The 19980-nt window shown below is 32.6% G+C and overlaps 4 protein-coding genes across 4 annotated transcripts; all 4 read right to left on the reverse strand.

The window, feature by feature from the left end:
- Nucleotides 1-1822: 1822 nt before the first annotated feature.
- LOC130815690 (disease resistance protein RPS2-like) lies at nucleotides 1823-2521 on the reverse strand. Its single transcript, XM_057682176.1, has one exon. The coding sequence runs from the start codon at nucleotides 2519-2521 to the stop codon at nucleotides 1823-1825; it is 699 nt and encodes a 232-aa protein (XP_057538159.1).
- Nucleotides 2522-2603: 82 nt separating this feature from the next.
- Nucleotides 2604-4796, reverse strand: LOC130815969 (disease resistance protein RPS2-like). Its single transcript, XM_057682523.1, is given in 2 exon segments — nucleotides 2604-3827; nucleotides 3830-4796. Coding segments are annotated over 2 exon segments (1698 nt in total). The 5' UTR covers nucleotides 4335-4796; the 3' UTR covers nucleotides 2604-2634.
- A 1011-nt stretch (nucleotides 4797-5807) lies between these two features.
- Nucleotides 5808-14371, reverse strand: LOC130814868 (telomere repeat-binding factor 4-like). Its single transcript, XM_057681105.1, has 6 exons — nucleotides 14149-14371; nucleotides 10812-11029; nucleotides 9276-9360; nucleotides 7271-7354; nucleotides 6338-6611; nucleotides 5808-6254 (listed from the first exon to the last, which is right to left on the reverse strand). The coding sequence occupies exons 1-6, from the start codon at nucleotides 14296-14298 to the stop codon at nucleotides 6223-6225; spliced, it is 843 nt and encodes a 280-aa protein (XP_057537088.1). The 5' UTR covers nucleotides 14299-14371; the 3' UTR covers nucleotides 5808-6222.
- Nucleotides 14372-17655: 3284 nt separating this feature from the next.
- LOC130815691 (spindle pole body component 110-like) lies at nucleotides 17656-18714 on the reverse strand. The gene has a single exon (XM_057682177.1). It carries the CDS (start codon nucleotides 18712-18714, stop codon nucleotides 17656-17658), a length of 1059 nt encoding a protein of 352 aa, XP_057538160.1.
- Nucleotides 18715-19980: the final 1266 nt, after the last annotated feature.

Genomic DNA, 19980 nt, shown 5'->3' on the forward strand with positions numbered 1-19980 from the left:
AAAAACTAATCTTCTCATCAATTTAATTATTTAAATATTCAATTAATTGAAAATGGGTATAGAAAAATTAGTCATAAACCAAATATTTATCTAGTTGAACATTTTATGAAACACTTGATTTAAGGTTATAACTTTATAAGTAAACATTTTACAACTATAAAAAGTAATTGATCATTTTAAAAATTTAAGTCATTACTCAATATCAAGTTATATGCGATTATTTTAAGATTACAAAAATTAAATATTTATTATCGGTTACTTTAAGATTGTAAGTGATCACTTATAATGTATATATTGGATCATCTTAATAAAAAAGTTTAACCCTCTCTCATTTACGAATTTGTGATGTGGTTTGATTTCTCAATATATAAGATAAAATAAATTAATTGTTGGGGTTGGGGCAGATGAAGTTTCAAACCCATTCCGACTTGTTATATTTCATGACATATTGACATGACATATCCTATATAAACCTTGACCTATGTACACCGTGTCGTTCTTGACAATTTTTGAGCCTTAAGTAAAAAATAAAAAATAAGCCCTTATATAAGTAAAGTTTCGGTTATTTTTTCTCCAATTATTTGGTTCAGTAGTCATGCGCTTAAATGAGAAACTTAATGCTGCAAGTTTTGATCCATATTGATAGAAGTTACTGATGCAAATACTAATTTTAATTATAAGATTAATTCAATCTAGACCTCTTAATAAACTGGGCCCTAAGCGATTGCGCCTCAAAATTACCTTCAAGAACGGCCCTAGTTGTACATGTACAATATGTTAGGAAATATCCTAGACGCCAAGAATTGAAGAAGTGCTTGTTTGAGTTCCTAAGGCTCGTTTGAGCAAAAAATACCAAGCATAAACATATGATCCAGAGACCCAATGCTCGTTTAAGAATAACTTCTAGAAGTGTTTTGACGTTGGTTGCTCGTTCGTACAAAGGATGCTCGTATGAGAAACTAATCAAACTGATCGTACATCTAAGATTAAAGATAATTATCTGGTTATCTTAGAACTAGTTTTGTGGTAAGCCCTCAAACTCATGGGAACAGGAATGTATTTTGTTTAAAGTTTACTATACTTAGCATAACATGTTGTTTACACATGTCACAATAATTTAATTCATGAATTGATATGGGAATATGATTAAAACATAATATATATATATATATTTATCGCTACGTTAAAATTTGGTGTACCTTTAATCTTAGAGTCTAACCATACAGAAACAAATAATAAATCCTCGTTAGTGTACCGCAAGATTAATTGAGCAATATTAAATTACAACATTGACTACTAATTATAACCTAATATGAATTTACAACTCAAACAAAACCAATACACATAAACCCTTACAAGTGAGGATATGATGATGATCATGACGACTTTTATTAAAGTGTGAGCGGGATACACTGAGTATGATGATAATGTTGTTGACGACTTTTACTCAATTAAGGGTAAGTTCAATAAGCTTCAGTTGAGTGAGACAGTAGATTATAATTTTTCTTACAACCTCAACTAAGAGGCTAAGTCAGACTACTTGACAAGGATATACAATGAAACATCCATAAGCAACATACTTAGGCAACAGACTATACTTGTAAATAAAGGTGTTCAAGGGCCAGGCTGAGCTGGACCCATCTAAAGCCCAGCCCATTTGAAACCCATATTAATTTTGAAGGACCCTTATCTAACCTAGCTCATATTTACTTAAGCCCGGCCCAGCCCTTATTCGGCCCATTAAACACCCCTTGTAATATCTAAAATATAGCAGGATGATCCATTGTGCAATGTAACATACTTAACAACATGACTCAAATTGCTATGAACTGGGGGAGTAAACTCGAGCTTGCAGCAATATTATCCCATTCCAAGTTCTCCCACAAGTCCCGACTACAGTACACAATCGGATTATCTGACGAAGCACATCAGTCGACGGTAGCTTCCTAAGCTGTGGACAATCAATCATAGCAAATGTCTTAAGGATAGGGAAAGAAGATGCTACATTGGAAAAACTCCTTAATTTGGGAAGCTTTCGAAAAGATATAGTCTTAAGACTACGAAAAACTAGCTCGAATGATCCTTCTACCACATCATTTTCGCCTATGATATGTTCTATCCCTTCACAGTAAAATAGATACATTTTCTCGAGCCTTGGAAGTTGTAGGATCCACGAGACATTCTTGAGTTTCGAGCAATACCATATATTAAAAAAACGGATATTTCTATGGGATTTAGACGATGCATAATTCCTCCGTATGTGGGACAAGTTTGGGAGGAATTGTAACGAAAGAACCTCAAGACTTGGAAGCCAATCCTTGGCGGGTTCAGAGCGAAGGTCGATCACCTTCACAGTGGTGCAGTTATAGACATTAAGCCGTCTTAATCTCTCACCGCCTCCATAAATTGTCGCTACCTTTAGATGCACTAATCCTTCGCATCCTTTAATGAATAGGTACTCGAGACAGTCTAATATATCATAGAAACTCGAAAGCTTAATCAAAGAAGAAAACTCGGTCATGGTAATCCCAAGAGAAGTTAGATGGTTCAAATCTTGTAGGTCAAAAACTTATTATCTGTCATCTCCCATTCTCCGAAATTGTAATACAAATTTAGAACCCTGAGGTTTTGAAGTCATAATATTGCATCTCTCGGGATTTTTCTCAGTGAATCAGTTCGCTGTAAATCCAAGTACGTTAACTTTGATAGACAACCTAACTCTTGGGGGAGCTCGATTATCTTAGTCCTCGATAGATCATGGTAACATAATTCGACTGATTCACCGATACTCCTTGGAATTTGTGTGATGCTTGTAACAGATAAATCGAGCACTTTAAGGGCAGGCATATGAAGGAAAAAATCAGTACATATTTTGCTCAAACGACGATTCCAATGGAGCAACAATGTGCATGAATGTGGGCAAACAGGCGTTCCTGATAGCGTGGTGAGTTCATTACCCAACAAGGAAATCCTCTCGGCCTTTTTCCACTTCACACCTGGTAACTCATATAATCCATTACACCCTTGTACTACCATCTTATCCTTTTTCTTTCCTTTTTTGGTAAGTACCCACAAGGCAAAGCTTCGAACAATGTCATGCATCTTCAATTGGGTGCTATCTTCTCTGTTTTCTAGCAAGCACGCAACCTTCAAAGAACCAACGAATGTGTGCCCCTTGTTACGGAGGCTGTTTTCATTTAATCCGTCTAAAAATCCTTCTCCGATCCAATAGTCTATAAGTTGTTCTATCTCGAGAGGATATTCCTCAGGGAATAATGCACAATATAAAAAGCACTTCTTTAATGTATCATCATGTAGGTTATCAACGCTAAACTTCAGTAAACTAAAAACATCTTCCATACCTTCGAATTCAGATGGAGCATTATTGAGTACTTCTAGTGCATACTTCCATTCTTCCTCGGACTTCCTATAGGCCATGGCCCGTCCAACAGTTATAAGGGCTAGTGGAAGACCCCCACATTTTTTGACGATTTCTTCAGCATAAGGCTTTAAGTCTGAGCTCAAAATCTCGACCCCACCAAGCTTTTGGCAAAAAAGACTCCACGTATTCTCTTCGTTCAAGAAATCAACCTTCAGCTTCTTGTTTGCATCCATGTAACTACACACATCCTCCGAGCGAGCTGTGAGCACCACTTTGGATTTGTTCCTAGAATCCGGCAAAGGGATCCCAATACTTTCGAGATCAATACTTCTCCACACATCATCGAGCAAGAGTAAGAACTTGATCCTCATCAAAAACTCACATATTCTCGAAGTAAGTACCTCTTGGGAGTCGTTTGCATCGAACGATAATCCCAATCTCAGATAACACAACGTTGTATCCTCTCGAGATTGAAATCTCTAGAGACAGTAATCCAAATCACAGCCTCAAACTCATTTGTTCTACACAAATACTCATTTTTAATAGGTTTCAACAAGGTAGTCTTTCCTACACCACCCGTCCCATAAATCCCAATTATTCGAGCTTCATCATCTGCAATAGTTTCCATTGCCATCTCTAGTGCATCATTCATCCCAACAGTGGGTCCACATGGGATTGGATGGATACGCAGTGAGCCACGAACAAGGACAGCCAGATTAGCCTTTATATGGATCAGCTGACTGATTTCTCGTTCCTTTCGCTCAGCTTTCTTGCTCAGCCTGTATTCTGAGTATTTTCTACTGCAAATTGCTTGTTCCACAGGGTGTTCGAGCATACGATAAGACTCGACTAGTGTCTGATCCACCTTTTTGAGCCATCCTTGGGCTTGTTCAGTGCTCATATAACCCTCTAACTGTGTTTGTTCAATCTCTTTTTGCAAGTCATTTCTCATATGTTTCAGTTCATCAAGCCTACTTTTCAGGTTCTGAATCCTTTGGCTGAATTTTCTGAAATGATTTAGTCTTTTAGCTACTGATGTGTAGACTGTCAGTAAAGCTTATCAAAGGAGCTATTAAATTTTCCATCTGCAGAATTAGAAAGCACAAAAAAAGGACAAATGGGGAGTAATTTAGAGAAGTTTTCTGTCACAGAAATCACAATTTGGGGGTAATTCAAAGAAGTTTTCTGTTTTATGCTTCCTCCGTTCTGAAATATTTGCTGTATTAGTATTATCGGCACTATTTATCGTTCAAGCTAATTTTATATCTTGCGGCTGTATAGTTCAATATATAAATGATTAAAATAACACATTGAATTGCATAAAAAGTCATATGTAGCATGTAAAAAGTCAAATGTAGCGAGTATAATAGAATAGATGAAGGATAATAGAATAGTCCTTCTTCTAGGGATTAGGTACAAGTACACAATTCATGGTTCCTATGAGAAAATGTAAATAGGTGTACTTAATAAGAAGAAATGGTAAAAAGGTACGAATAAAAAAAAGTTAATTGTGTAAAGAAGAATTACAAAATTAGCATGGATTATAGTTAAAAATAAAAATACGTGAAAATATAGACAAATGTTGAGAATGAATAGTGAAAGGATGCTCATCATTCATTTCACAAAGCAATTATTAATTTAAAACAGATCAATTTCAATTAAAATCTTTCTTGAGTTGGTTGTCATTGTTGACCTTGTCATTTATTGTTGGAAGGAAGTAAGGAACCTACATGCCAGCCATATCAAATTTAATATTTGGTTTAGATAGATGACAACCTCTTTGTTATAACAATAATAAGGTTGCTTACAGATTATATTTTTGAATTTCGCCCAAGTGAGATTCACTTAATAACATTACAATAAAAAAAATATTGTTGGTGTTGATATAGAATTTTCAATAAATATACATCATACATCTAATCCTCAAACAGCTACAAAATTATAATTATTTGAGTAGAAGTTAGAAGAGAACAAAATGGGAACTCATATCCACGCATCAAAGTTTGTATCACTAACTATTGTTTAATCGGGCATAAAACTGAAAAATCCTTACAAGTTAGGAGACTAGGAAATAAATTAATACTTCTCGTTACAAGTGTTTTTGTAGGTTATTAGGTCAATTTCGGGTTAAGTTTTTCAAATTGCTTCAAAATCTAGTCTTGTGTTTACATTGTTTTTTACATTATTTTCAATTCATTTTGAAGTCAGGTTAAATCGAATTTGATTCCAAAATCGCATGAATATCAGATCATCAAGTCTGTTCTGAACACTTCCATTTCCCCTGCTTTGGCTGCTCTCCATAAGGAAAACGATGAAACAAGTAATGGGACTAAATGTAATGTCTAATTTTTTGTTGTTTCCCTCCACTAGTGAAAAAAAGGTTGTCACCCATCACCAAAATGAACCGAAAATTTCCAACAAATAATAATCATAATAATAATAATAATAATAATAATAATAATAATAATAACAGATATATTAACAAGCAAAGTAATTTGCACAATCCCTACAGCTCCCAGCTTTTGCATGGTCAAGGTTAGAAATTAGGGGTAGAACAAGAAATTACAAATCAATAAGGTCCCAGTTATGATTCATATTCACACTACATTGAACATCGTCGTCTGTGCACGCTGCCTCCGAATAATTCCAGCACAACTCGTCGAAGTTCAGCTGCAATTTAGTTTCCTAAGATGACTAGGTGCCTGCCGATTTTGGTGCCGCCTGCCGCTCTTTGAAAGGAAGAAACCGGCAACAAAACACTACATTGCTACATTTGCAATTTAAATTTTTTGCGAACTATAGCTGATTTCCGTTTCAAATGTGAAACCCCGCCCTGAATATCAAGCAACATAAATCACTCCACCTCGAGTACCTGTGACCCAGAAAATAACAGATGAAAAACTGCCGAATCAGGAAAGGAAAATGAAAACAAGAGCTCTACAAATGGAACTTTACATCTGTCCAAGATCTCTTCCGCAAACTGCAGAATTGAATCGGTTTCTTCTGCCAGCTTTGACAATTTTTCGGCTTCAATTACAGCTTCAGCTGCTAAATTTGCTTTTTCTTCTGCTTCGACGACCTTGTAAGCTGCTGTTTTTGCTGCCTCTTCTAATGACTGACCAACCTTTGAATAGACAGACGCCAATTGCTGTCTGGCCCAGATGTCTTTCCGATTGCTTGCGTTTGTCTCCATGGAATTTTTGCTCTTTAGCCTGTACAGGCCATCCACCTGCAATTTCAAAGCATTTGAATTTTAATTAGTTCAGTATAATTATCAATTGTTTAGGATGACAATCACCCTATACACATTGATAATGCCGTGTGTATGAAGTATGAAATACTTTATAGCATGAAAACCCCATTCAAGCTACAAGCTACAACACTCTGCAGTGTTGCAAGTTAGTAAAGGTACAAAATGCAAAACTTCATACGTGTGATGTTCACCAAAGCAACCAACAATTCCATACATATGTGTGTAATAATGATTTTGAATGACCCGTAAACTGCTGCTCTTTTATTACGTCAGCCATCTGGTCGTATAAAAGTGGTTTGGACGTTGCTTGTGCTACACAGGGAAACAGCTTTACAAACTCATTTCCTAACACCATTAAAAAGTAATTAACTGGTCGTAGTTTTCACCCCCAACAGGTTGCAACTTGCAATATCACAAGATTAAAGAGCAGATAAATGGTTGTCATAATTATTATTTATTAAGTAGGCATCATCCGCTCAAATATCTTGTTCCATATCCTTATTATCATATGAGGGCAGCCTAATAGAGAGGCGGGATGCAAATGACAAAAGCACATTCAAAAATCCGAGAAGCAGATGCTCTTGTTTGAATTTTTTTTCCATAGTGTTGCATGACATGTGAACTAGAAGCTTTACCTTCTCAAGTTTATCTTGTTGAACGAGTCTTCTTAACCTTGCACCCAACTGTTTTCTAAAATTATGTGGTACTTCCATCTTTTTCTGCACAGATAATAGCAAGAAATAATTTTTTATTCACATATATACATGTAGAAGGTTTTCATAAAAAACAAAAAACTCAATTATCAGAAGGATATCATAGTTTAACGGCAGTTTGATTCTTGAGAAATTTTGCTCATCAACCAAAAGATGGTAAAACAGTAGTTGTCATTAGCTTCAACGAAATACAATGGTTCCCCAATAAGAGGGGCTTATGTAGCATTGTATAGGTCTCTAAATGCATTAGTCTGTGGAGGCACTCCCAATATGTATGATGGAAAACAGGCTGCCTGATATCAGATTAGTCACACAGTATGCCACAAAGATATCTAACTGAAGAAGAATAGATTCAGTTTGTACTAGTTTTAGAAACTACCAGGACTCTTAATAGATCTAAAACATAGTGCTTTATGGAATCATCTTGTCTAGCCCTATCCAGCTGCCCAATCCATGACATGCCCAAGGCACTAGCCTTATGCGCGCCTAGGCATGTCTTTTTTAAATTTAAGACTGCAACAATGATACAAAGACTCCCCAACAAAGCAGGACTAGGATACAGAATCTTAATTCAGTATGTGAGTTCATCTTACTGCATTCTTTCTTTTTATAGGGTCATGAGTAAGTCCCATACGCACATGTAGATATTTTTAAATGTCCCAAAATGAGTGTGTAAATGTACTTATGTACAAGTATTCTAGTTAGGTTTGAGTTCACCTTAGTTTTCATATATCATGTTACATGTTTAATAAGAGATATTGTGAAGAACTACCTATTAATCTAATATATATCACTCTTTTATTAGACCGCTATTTTAGAGCAGCTACACCAATTTGTATAAACTTCCATCATTAAACAGCCCACTAAAATGTTCCACCACCACCCGACAAACCCCTTCCAAATCTACCAATAGGTTCTAGCTACAACACTGTTGCTGCCTTAGCAGCAACCAAAATTCCTCACTACCCAAAACCCCTTGCATTCTCTCTCCTAAAAACACTCAACTTCAATTGACACCAACTGTGGTAACATACACCTAAATCCACCAATATGCGTTAGCAGCGCCACGGTTGCTACTTAAGCAGCAACCAAAGGTTCCTCACTAGTCACTACCCACAACACCTAGTGTTCTCTCCCCATCCACTCAACTGTTATTGACACCAGCAACATTAACACGTCATCAGCATCAACATTGGCTGTAGTCAAAGGGCAATGGTGATGACAATGAACTTGGTGGGGGTAAAAGAGAGATGAGGGAGTGTTACTGATGTCACACTGATTGTAGGGTAACTCTAGTGGTAGCGACAAAGGTGCTAAAGGCGGCAGTATTTGCAGAAGCTGCAAAAGTCGAGAGAAAGGAAGAAGGGTGTTGGAATTTTCGGACATCAAAGGAAGTCAATGAATTCTGTTAGTAGGCAGTGTGCTTACATAACGTAACTTACATGCATGAAGCCATGGTAGAGTACTACAACAATGCCAGACTCATAACCCCAATAATATGGGGTGGGCTTTTCACAACTCCCTTACTACTTTTCAAAAGAAGGCATAGGGTGATAATAACTTGAGTATAATAATTTGATTTGTCTCTCAATCTAATAAATTCACAATTCGTTATTTGTAAGCGTATTCACAATCAAAAGTCTTTAGATCCAGCAAGTGCATTCAGTAGCATTTAAGTTGATGAAGAACATCTCAATTACACCAAGACTAATTGAATCAACATATCTTTTGAATATTTTCTTTGATGTTTCCCAATGAAGTACCTTCCATTTTCTCATGTGTGCCAACTAGGCACTCGTCATAGCCACCTATAGACAAGGGTGCATCACACAATTCTAGTATCAAGATGGACAATGATGCAAGGGAACCTCATAGGATGCAAAAATACAGGAAAAAGCAGGAGCAAGAAGGATTAAAAGAATCATACCTCAATATAGGCGACAAAAGCACCAATATCCAATCCATTTTGTTCTTTGACGGCTGTAAGGGCTTCAAAGATCATGTCATTGTACCTATTGCAGAAACAGAAGAGTCACATCATACAGAATAAATATCTTAAAAGCTTCCAAATATAGCCGACTGCTTTTTTAAGAGGTAGGATGTCCGATCCCGATCGACAAACACCTATCCAATCTAGCATTGAACCATATACTTAACGTCTTAAATTATATTTTTATTTTGGTGTAAAATCAGTCCATGGTATTTAAAAAACACTCAATTCTAGAGCTCCTCCACGTATAACATTCTAACTTCACAACACATCTACTATGATCATTTGTGCCAAACTAATATCTCATATTCTTTGCCATACTTTGACTTGAATACGCTTTCGATTCTAGAACTTGCTTCCACATTTCTATCTTAGCAATTAGCATTGACATCTCTAGTTTTATCCATTAACATGATGTCATCAGCAGCTAATGTACTTACGTAGCATATATTTCTTTGGCATAAACTACCAAAGTAATTCCCTTGATATTTTGTCATACATGTTCTCAAGATCAATAAAATTTATGTGCAAATTTTTTGTCTATGTACTATAGCACTCCATTTGTTAGACTGCCATAGTAGATCATTTTCACATAAAACCAAATCATTTTCGAAGGACTTGTGCATCTTCTCAATTGTTTCCATCAATCCCGTAGCTTAAAAATGTAACTAATAAGCTTAATTCCACTAGAACATTCCGGTGCTAGATATTATAGTGCTTATCATAATTAAAAAAAAAGGTTTCGTATTATTATATGGTTGAGTCAAAAAAGGTTTCAACTTTCAAGATATCGAACGGATACGACGGACAGTGTAAATATAAAAAAAATAAAACAAAATATGATGGTTCAAGGCTACATCATGTAGTATCGTCCAAGTTGTAAGCATTTTCAAATCTATCAAACCAATATGAGCTGCATCGTAAACATGTAAAAAAAAAGAGTGTTAGGTTGATTCAAAACATTTGCCACAACATATATCTCATGGTCTCAATTGATACTTAGAGATACAACCATGATCACAATTGAAACCACATTTTTATACTATGCACTGCAATCACATAATATTCACGTTTCTCCGTTCAAAGCACCCAGCCTTTATGCTTTAGTCACATTTTTGTCACCATCTCCATTCCACTAGGAATCAACCCAAGGTATTACGAAAAACATTGGCTTATGGGTGGCAGTAGCACTTTGCCAATTAGTAACACTACATCCTCATTTTTTCCTTCTCCCTGCGAACTGGGTATAAAAAGCTAACTGACCTCAGGTTTAGTCTCGTTAAACAATATAAATCAATGACAGATGGCATGCAATATCTTTTGAAGATCATCCCTAAAATTCAAATGCTACTTCTCTTTAAAATGCCAATTATCAAGTTGTACTGCTTTAAGAAATTAGTTATTCACTGCATGGTGAATTGATGCTAAGATGTTCTTCACAAATCCTCACATACTCATAATAATAAACAATACCTCGGACCATTTTTTGCATCGGGCAAGTCCTTAGCAGAATCATCTTTCACATGATCAGCCGTTTCATGTTGTACAACAGGTGCAGGAAGCATAGCAAGAGGCTGTGAGGTAACTAAGGGAGTAGTAGGATGAACATCTTGACCGGGCGATTTTAACTTCAAAGGCCGTGATTTTTCCCTAGAACCTTGGACTGCAGCACTCATATTCCTCCATTTGTCCTGTGTATTAGCAATTCAATAAGTAAATAACACATCTATGTTGTTTGAGAATAATGATATTAAGGACATATCATACAAAAGGTGCAAATTCTTTTTTTTTTTTTGAGGAGGGGGAGGGGGGATACTTTAATTTTCTTCCTTTTTCCTTTCAACACATAAATAAAAACAATTCAAATGTAAATAAAAAGCTATCAAACACACGGACCCAGAAGTCCATGGTCCACCTAAATTTATGGAAAAGAAGAAACAAAGAAATCCAACGACGGTGATCCTAGTCCATCAATCTTAAACTTCCTAAGTTGCTGCAATGGAAGTAACTTTTTGAGAGACTCAATTGTTTTTGTTTTCCTTAATAAAGACCAAGAGAGTTTCAGGCAGAGCTCCTTAGAATCCATTTGTACATTTGAATGTTTCCTTAAGGCTTGTTAGAGTATAGCTTTGAGTCTATAATCTAATTCAGTGCTTTAAAATCTAACCCAAACAAAAATGTAAGTCCATAAAGAAGCTAAGAAAGGTCCATGAAATTAAAAGCCCAAGAATCATTCAAAGGCTCACAATTTTCGACAAATCCAAAGAGCAAGAAGGTTCCATGAAATTAAAAGCCCAAAAATCATTCCAATGCTAAAAGTTTTCAACCTATTTAAAGAGCAAATAAGAATTCCAGAAAATCTTGAGAGAAGGCGCAATTAAAAGTTGACAACAGAAGACCTATTCTTAAGGCATGAAAGTAGAGCAAGGCAAGAAAGTAGGAGTGAAGTTAAGAGCCCAATTCAAACATCCATAAAATGGCATAATTCTAAAAACTAACGTCACTCAACTTTTTGAAGATTTGTAGGCCTATTTTCAAGGATGATCACACGCATGTTCTTGGAGATCAGATTCAAGGAGTTTTACAAGCCTAATTTTAAGGAATCACACGCCTATTCTCAATTTCAAGAAGCTTCACAAGTCTACTTATAAAGGATCACATTCACTTATTCTCAAGGAGTTGAATAGGTGTAGATTTAAGCATATGCTTAATCAAATATCTTTTGAACAAGGGAAGGAGAAAAAAGAAGCAAAGCCAAGAATATGTGTGAAGTTGTGTGAAGCCATGTTAGTTTGAGCATTAAGATAGGAAGCTGCATAGAATTAGTTTCTATTTTCCGTTTCGGTCGTCTGTTTAGTTTAGTTTTTGAACAATTAGGCGCCAACTTAGGTAGACTTAGATTTTGAACTTTAGTCTGAATGTATGAAAACTTTGGGCATAGGAATTAGCAATTAGGATGAATTTCAAAAAGAGGAAAAACAACACTTTGAGACGTTTGTATCTTTTCTTTGCGTTGCGATTATTCTTCGAAGATTGACAATAGACTTCAGTCTTCCATGGTAGTGACCCTTAATTAAGGTCACTATGTGTTCTTAGAACATTAGAAGTTATTCCGAAGGAATTTTGTACCTAAACCAACCCTAAGAGCTACCTATTCTTTCTATCTCTTTCTCTATCTCTCAGACATAAAACCCTAAACACAAAACCCATATGTATCCTAAGCCATTCCTCTTTCACAATTCACAACAACAAAACATAGACACCTCTATCCCTTCGTATATCCTCAACTCTAAAGGAATCATCATCTTCATTTAACGTTCTTTATCCTTACACCATTCCATAACCCACACAAAAGTCCATATCTTCATTTCCCTTCTAGGCCACATGTCAAATTAAACTCATTTAACCTTCCACCATTTGTACTTCATCAACCATAACCTCCAAAGTTCAATCTTGTGAACCATTCCTACGCCAAACACAACCCCAAGACCCTAACCTAGCCCTAGATAATTGAATTGATTTCTACCCAAAGTTTCAACCTTTGTTCTTTTCTCTTCATCAATCCATCCCTAGAACATTCTTCTTTCTATCCCTCATCTCAAATCCACAAAAAGTTTCCGCCTTTCCTGTCTAAAACCCTAAATTTACAAACTTTCAACATCATCCAACTTTAAATTACATCAAAACAAGATATGCTATAGATGCCCCTATCATATTGAATCAATGGCATAAAATACTACTCCCTCCTATTCATAGAGAATGGGACATTTTCTTATTGGGCCAATTCAATGAAAATGTCTCATTTCTATTTTTGTCATTTTTTTACCCTTTTATCCTTACTACAACAACACAATAACACATAAATATCAATACCCTTTATGGAAAAAGAGAGTTTTCCACCCACTTTTAAGTGGTCCCCCACCCCTCCTTGGTTTTGGTGCAAAACCCAAATATCTCGTTCTCTATTAATAGGAGGGAGTATAACATAGCATGTGAATTATTAGTAGTTTAGTACACTAATTGCCTATACAGGAGGATTTCTTCAATGATCCAGTGACTTACATACAGGATGAATTGCATTAGTCTCATCCTTGTTAAAATCATCAAGTTCAAAGTGACCAAATAATAAATGAAAGCCATCCAACCAAAAAAACAGTAGGATTCAAAGTCATAAATGCAGTCTCAGTTCTCAACCATCAATTGTCTTCAAAAACAAAGGCTGATAAAGTCGCAACCGGTCTCCAAGCGACATCAAAAACCCTAAACTAAAACTTGCATAGTTTTGGTGAAGAACTGGTGCAACAAAAACTCTCAGATATCATTGTCCCCAAAAAAAACAAAAAATACAAATCATGATTGCAATGTCCCAACAGCACCTTATTCTGTTAGTATATGGAAAGACCAAAAGGAGCCAAGCATGGTTTCAAAGATCTACATTCCACACAAAGAACCTTAAATATATCACTTCACCATCTATTTTATTCAAACTACACAGAAATGTCTGACAAACACATCAATCTTTAAAGAAAAATATACCCATACATCAAATATAATTATAATCCATTATCCATTTCCATTATATAAAAAATTAACAGATGTTAACCTACCTCCTGACTCCTGAGTGTAAAAAGGTCAGGAAAAAGAAACTATATCTCAATTAAAAAAAGCCACTCAAACTTTATTTGAAAATTAACTAAACCACGAACCACAATCGTCAAATACACCATAAAAACACTTTTAAAAACATCAATCAGAAGATAAAATAGCGGAATATTTCCAAGAAAAACAAAAAAGGGAAGAAGAGAAAGACCTTGAGGTCGATGTTGGAACGAGAATGGAGGTAAGGGTTGAATTCGGGATCTTTCTGAATCAATTTCCATTTACCAGGACCATGTTTAGCGATGCCTGCTCTGAGAGCCTCTTCTTCTTCGGAAGTCCACTTTTGCTTTGGATTTCCCATCTTTTCCTCCTCTTTTCACCTGTGTCACAGTCGGCTTCCTTTGTTCCGTCTCCGGCATTACTAGGAGTATTATTTATTACTTTACTATCACAATAAATAAAGAAAAAATGGTATCTTGAATTTTCGGTTTTTTTTTTGGTAAATAAATACTATTTATTTAATATATGCTATGACCTTAAACTTTTAACTTTTCTACTATTTAAATAAAAGGAAAGTTTTTTTTTGTTACCTTTACGTAATTTTTATCTTGTATAATGACTTTTTTTCAAAAAACAAACGTGGTGATGATCCTAATTAACCGCATTTTTATAAATCTAGTTGAAATAAGTATTTAATGTAACCAAAAACTTAACATTTTATCTACCTCATGAAAAAGTTAGATTTTAAGGTCACCATAAATTCAATGTCACCACATGAAATTTCTCATAAATAAATAACACACCTTCTCAAATGAGACGATGTCTATTAGGCGGGTTTAATATAAGTCACATATAACTTAAAATCATTACTTAGTATTGACAATTGAATAATTCTTATTAACTAAATTCCATCAACATGAGATATATTTTAGCGATTTGTCAATTACTAGAAGAAAACAAAAAGGAAACTTAATTAGTTGTTAATACAAAATCAATCTTAAATAGAAAGTTAAAAATTTAAATGGTAAAATTTAAATAAAACAAATATCTTTAATTGATTGATTTGAAACTTGCAGTACTTTCCTAATATTTGGAATCCACAATCACCAAAATTTAGAAAATGTTTTATTGACTGTTTATTCTTAATTATTTGAAACTAAATTTATTAATTAAACCTTAATTCTTGTAGTATTTATACCTAAATTTTTTTTTAATTACTAAATATCATGAAAAATATGGAGAATCATACTTAATATTTTTAAATATATCAATCATATTTATAATTAAAATTATTTTTTCACCTCTGATTCACATTTTGATTAAAACTAAATTACAATCGGTAGGAGGCTCACTTTAGTCAACTAGAAGCATTCGCACTAGTAAACGGAGAGGTATTACACTGTTTGGTTTTATTTATTTAATTTATTTACTATTATTTTATTTATTTACTATTATTTTACTAAACTAGTATATAAACTCTTGCAATGCACAAAGTTGTTAGTATAAAAGTATATATAAATATAAGTTTAAATGGAGATGCAATTAAATGTTATCGGTATACAATTATAATATTTTTTACAAAATACATAGAGAATTTTTAAATATATAGTGCTTTTTAATGAAAAAATTTTAGTTCTTAATATAAATATAAATTAAAGTTCTCGTATTTTTCAATAATATCATATTGATTCTCTCTCATTCTCAAAATTATTTTTGATTGTTATGTGTCTTTTGTTTCTTAATTAAATAATTTAGAAACTAAAATTTTAACGAAGAAACTTTATTAATTAACAAATATTTCAACATAAAAAAGCAATACATGTTTTAAGAAACTTTAATTGGAAATCTTAGATAGCTTTTAAATTTAAAAATATAATTCTAAGAAAATGTTAAAAATATATCTTATTGTGATATACTACTCATATATTAAGGAATGAGCTGATATTAATTTTGGTAAGAATTATTCTATTAAGCAAATCAATATGAAATTGTCATGTGAAATTCTACAGTCTTTTTATAAGATTATATGATTCAAAATTTTATTTATTTATTCACTATTATTTTACTAAAATTGACGAATAAATTCGTATTCTTAAAAGTTGAGCAAAATAATTTCCCAAAGTTACCAGTATTTGATTTTTTTTTATTTTCCTTTTTTTTTGTAAGGATTTAAAACTAGTTGGACTATTGTTGCCATGTGATTAAAGGATATCCCTTAAATGAAGACATTTGACAACGCTAAGTCGCTAACAAATATCATGTGGCGTTCATTAACAAGAATAATAATATATTTGAAATAGTAAATTAGAAAATAAAATAAATTAAAGATATATTTTAATTTGATATGTAATTTGATGATAAATTTCAAATTTTATGCAATATTAAGTAATATAATTAACGTTGATATAATTAAAAGTTTAAAATATATTACATTTTTACTACAAAAATTAATTTTAACCTTACTAACAAACGCTCTAGGAGCGTACATTAGCAATTTCTTAATTATTTATTATTAATGCCTCGGTTTTATGTTCTTTAATGGATAGGCCATGTATAGGGTAATGTTAACTACACAGTGTGTTGTAGTTTCACCCTTTTTTTTATACCTTGAACATAGTCTAAGAACTCATAAAGGAGTTAAACTAGAAAAAAAGTAAAAGAAAGTAATATCAGATTAGGAATTTAGGATAGATGAAAAATGGTTTAACTTTATTAAAAACTATATAAGAGATATCCATGTCAGAAAAAGACTCAAAGTTATTATTTGTATGAAACTGTTTTACGGACACGATGAAATATATCTATACAAGGAAATCAAATTTAAACAAGTGAATGTTTTAAGTATAAAAGTGGATATTTAAATTAATTTAATTTGGATATTTAGTCAAATTTAAAATTGGCATACGATTAAATCGTGTTAAATGAAAATTTGTGAAACTAATTAAGGTTTAAATTGATAGAATTTAGACTAAAAGGTTTAAAATGGCCAAAATAATAATCTGTTTTTAAAAACTGGCATTATTTACTGAAAAAAAAAGCTTCTTTACTATTTTTTTTCAATATAAGCCTTTTGAGGAGTTTATTCCCAAAGCAAGTGCTACTTTATCTAAGGTGGTAAGGCAATGTTGAAAAGTGAAAAAAAAAGTCACAGAACTCAGTATTCACCGATACTAATAGTAAAATAAGAAGTCCTGATCATGTTAGTAGCAATGAACTAGGAGTTCCTTATTTGACTAATATTCCTCAATACACGAATAGAGTCGAGCTATAACCTATAAGCTCAGACAATGTTTCCCCTAATTTCATTATCTTCTAAAAGCCTTAACTCACAAAAAAAAAGTACCCCTTTCAAAAAACTATATTAAAACAACTTTTGAATTTTAATACTCGAAATAAGATGAAATACAACATCCTTTAAATCTAATTTCATATGTTATAAATCAATGTATGCAATGTCACTTTTTATTTTCCTAACATATTATTTCATCTCTTTGAGTTTGCTCCACTCAACCATTTTATATGAACTTTTTGGCTAAATAACACAAATTATATAGAACAAAGGTATAAATAATGTGCATCAAACACCACGCTTTGATGCTAGTTATATAGCTATTAACATAACATAACAATACATCAAACAAGAGTATTCGAAAAGGGTGTTAATAGAATCAAAGACGCATAATATAACCTCCACCTTAATTACATGCTTAGTCATCATTTAATCGTCATATGAAATTGCAATAAACATTTGATTATCGTTCAATGTACTATGAATTTCGTTACTATCAGGTAAAACCCAATTCAAAATATCATATCTATCGTCAGTTTTCAAACCAACAGAATCAACAACCTCCTTGATTTTTACTTCCATATGTTCAAGCTTTGTCTTACAAGCATTGAACTTACGTTGAAGCTCCTCCACATCCTTTTGAGAAGCCTCCAACATTTTCTTAGTACAATTTAACTCTTCATTTGTTACACTTAGTTGATCATGTACCTTATCCAACTTTTCCTCAACAATTTGCCCTTCATTTTTACTTGTCACAACTTGTTCCTCGAGCTCGACTACCATCTTATTAGACGTGTCTACTTCATTCTTCACCGAATCAAATTCAACTTTCATATACAAAATCTGATCTCGTATTCTTTCTATCTCCATAACCATATTTTCATTTTCCTTCTTACACGAAAAAACTTGAAGTTCAAGTTCTTTTACCTTTTCATCAGATGATTTCAATTCATTCTTAGTCGAATCCAACTCAAACCCAAGTTCCGAAATCTTAATTTCCATATTATTTTTATTAATTTTCATTTCTTCATTCTCTTCTTTACATCTACAAATTTCTTCCTCCAACTCAACCACCTTCTTATTATGCACCTCTAGTTGACTTTTAACAAATTCCAACTCCAAAACAGTTGAATTAACTTGATCAAGAACCTTTCCTAAATCAACCACCATTTTTTCAGTTTGATTACTATAAATAGAAAGTTGATTTTTCAATATTTCCAGCTCTTGCTTACAAACTTTCAACTCAATCTTATTAGTTTCTAATTCAGACTCAGTAAAAGAAAGCTGATCACTTACCTTCTTTAATTTCATTTCCATCTCTTTTTGGATACTTTCAAAAGATGAAATCTGATTTTTGAGTTTTTCAGCTTCCTTTTTGGATGCATTTAAACTTGCATTGGTAGAAGAAGTCTCAATTTTAACAGATGAAATTTGATTTTTAAGGTCTGTTAACCTTTCCTCAATTGCTCTAGATAGATCTGCTCCCATTATATGATTTTGAACTTTATTAAATTCTCGAATTTAATTATACTAAAATAAATTTAAAACTTAAAACGGAAATGTAGCAAATTAAATAAAATATTTATTTTTTATCACAATTAAAAGGTTGGTTCTACATATATAATAAATATATATAGATATATATATATATATATATATTAAGCTGGGTGAAATAGTTAAACCTCTTAATAATATATTCCTCACTTGCGCATGAGTTAACTTAATTATCCCACATAGCAAGTTGGGTAATGCTAAATAGTTAGACAAATTATATTTTATTAGATTCTTCCGATGTACATTTATATTATCACTTATAATATCAAAATGATCACTTATAATTTTAATATGATCAATTATAACCTTAAAGTAGAAATCACTTGCAACCTTAAAGTGATCAATTAAAAAAATAAGTAGATTATATGAGTTTGTCTTATTATAAGATAGTCTCATACAAAACTTGTTGAAATACTTAACCTTCTTGATAATATATACCTCACTTGTGCATATGATTTAACACAATTAATGTATTGTACTTGTAAGTGAATGTTCTTCACAAAGACAATTAAGAAGGTAAGAGAATAAGCTTGCACTATTGGGTAGGAAAGTTAGCAAATGATGAAAAGGATCCATATATGTACGTTTAGTAGTTTACGCAATCTTTTTGTTAATCTGAAAAAGATATTTCAAATCTAGGTACATAGGTTTAAATAATAAAATTTGATATTATTTGATATTTTATACTATAAAATAAAATATTTATTTTTTAAAATGTTATATAGTATTTATCTATTTTAGGAAATACCTTTTAATGAATTTAAAATAATTATCAAATTTTTATCTAAACCTATAAACTAGATGTATATTTTAAGAAAACCTTACAATATTATAAAAAATTGAAATTTCCAAATGAATTAAGGTTTTATAAAGTTTTGTCAAATGAGTAATTTTATAGTAGGTTAAAAGATGATTTTTTGACATTCAAAAAGATTTGATTATATTGTTGTGTTTTGAGTATATTAAAAGTAAAATTTTCAAACGATGATATTATGTTAAATATGTATAATTAATTAACTTATTTTTGAAAACTTTACATAACAATGTATAATTTGGTGGCAACTATTTTAGATGTAAAGATTTGTTGTAAAATACTTCTATAAGCTATTTCATATAGAAAATAAAAATTATTTTATCTAGTATAGTTAATAGACTTTTAAATTACCTAAACATTGACTATAATGATATGCTTGGGAATGT

Source organism: Amaranthus tricolor, chromosome 6, assembly GCF_026212465.1.
Source record: "Amaranthus tricolor cultivar Red isolate AtriRed21 chromosome 6, ASM2621246v1, whole genome shotgun sequence".
Lineage (NCBI taxonomy): Eukaryota > Viridiplantae > Streptophyta > Magnoliopsida > Caryophyllales > Amaranthaceae > Amaranthus > Amaranthus tricolor.

Coding starts and splice junctions, on each gene's coding strand:
- LOC130815690 (XM_057682176.1), bottom strand. CDS start 2,521: ATGACCGAGTTTTCTTCTTTGATTAAGCTTTCGAGTTTCTATGATATA.
- LOC130815691 (XM_057682177.1), bottom strand. CDS start 18,714: ATGGGAGCAGATCTATCTAGAGCAATTGAGGAAAGGTTAACAGACCTT.
- LOC130814868 (XM_057681105.1), bottom strand. CDS start 14,298: ATGGGAAATCCAAAGCAAAAGTGGACTTCCGAAGAAGAAGAGGCTCTC. Junction 9,361..10,811: donor GATGCAAAAAATGGTCCGAG/GTATTGTTTATT, acceptor TTTCTGCAATAG/GTACAATGACATGATCTTTG. Junction 6,612..7,270: donor AACAAGATAAACTTGAGAAG/GTAAAGCTTCTA, acceptor TTGAAATTGCAG/GTGGATGGCCTGTACAGGCT.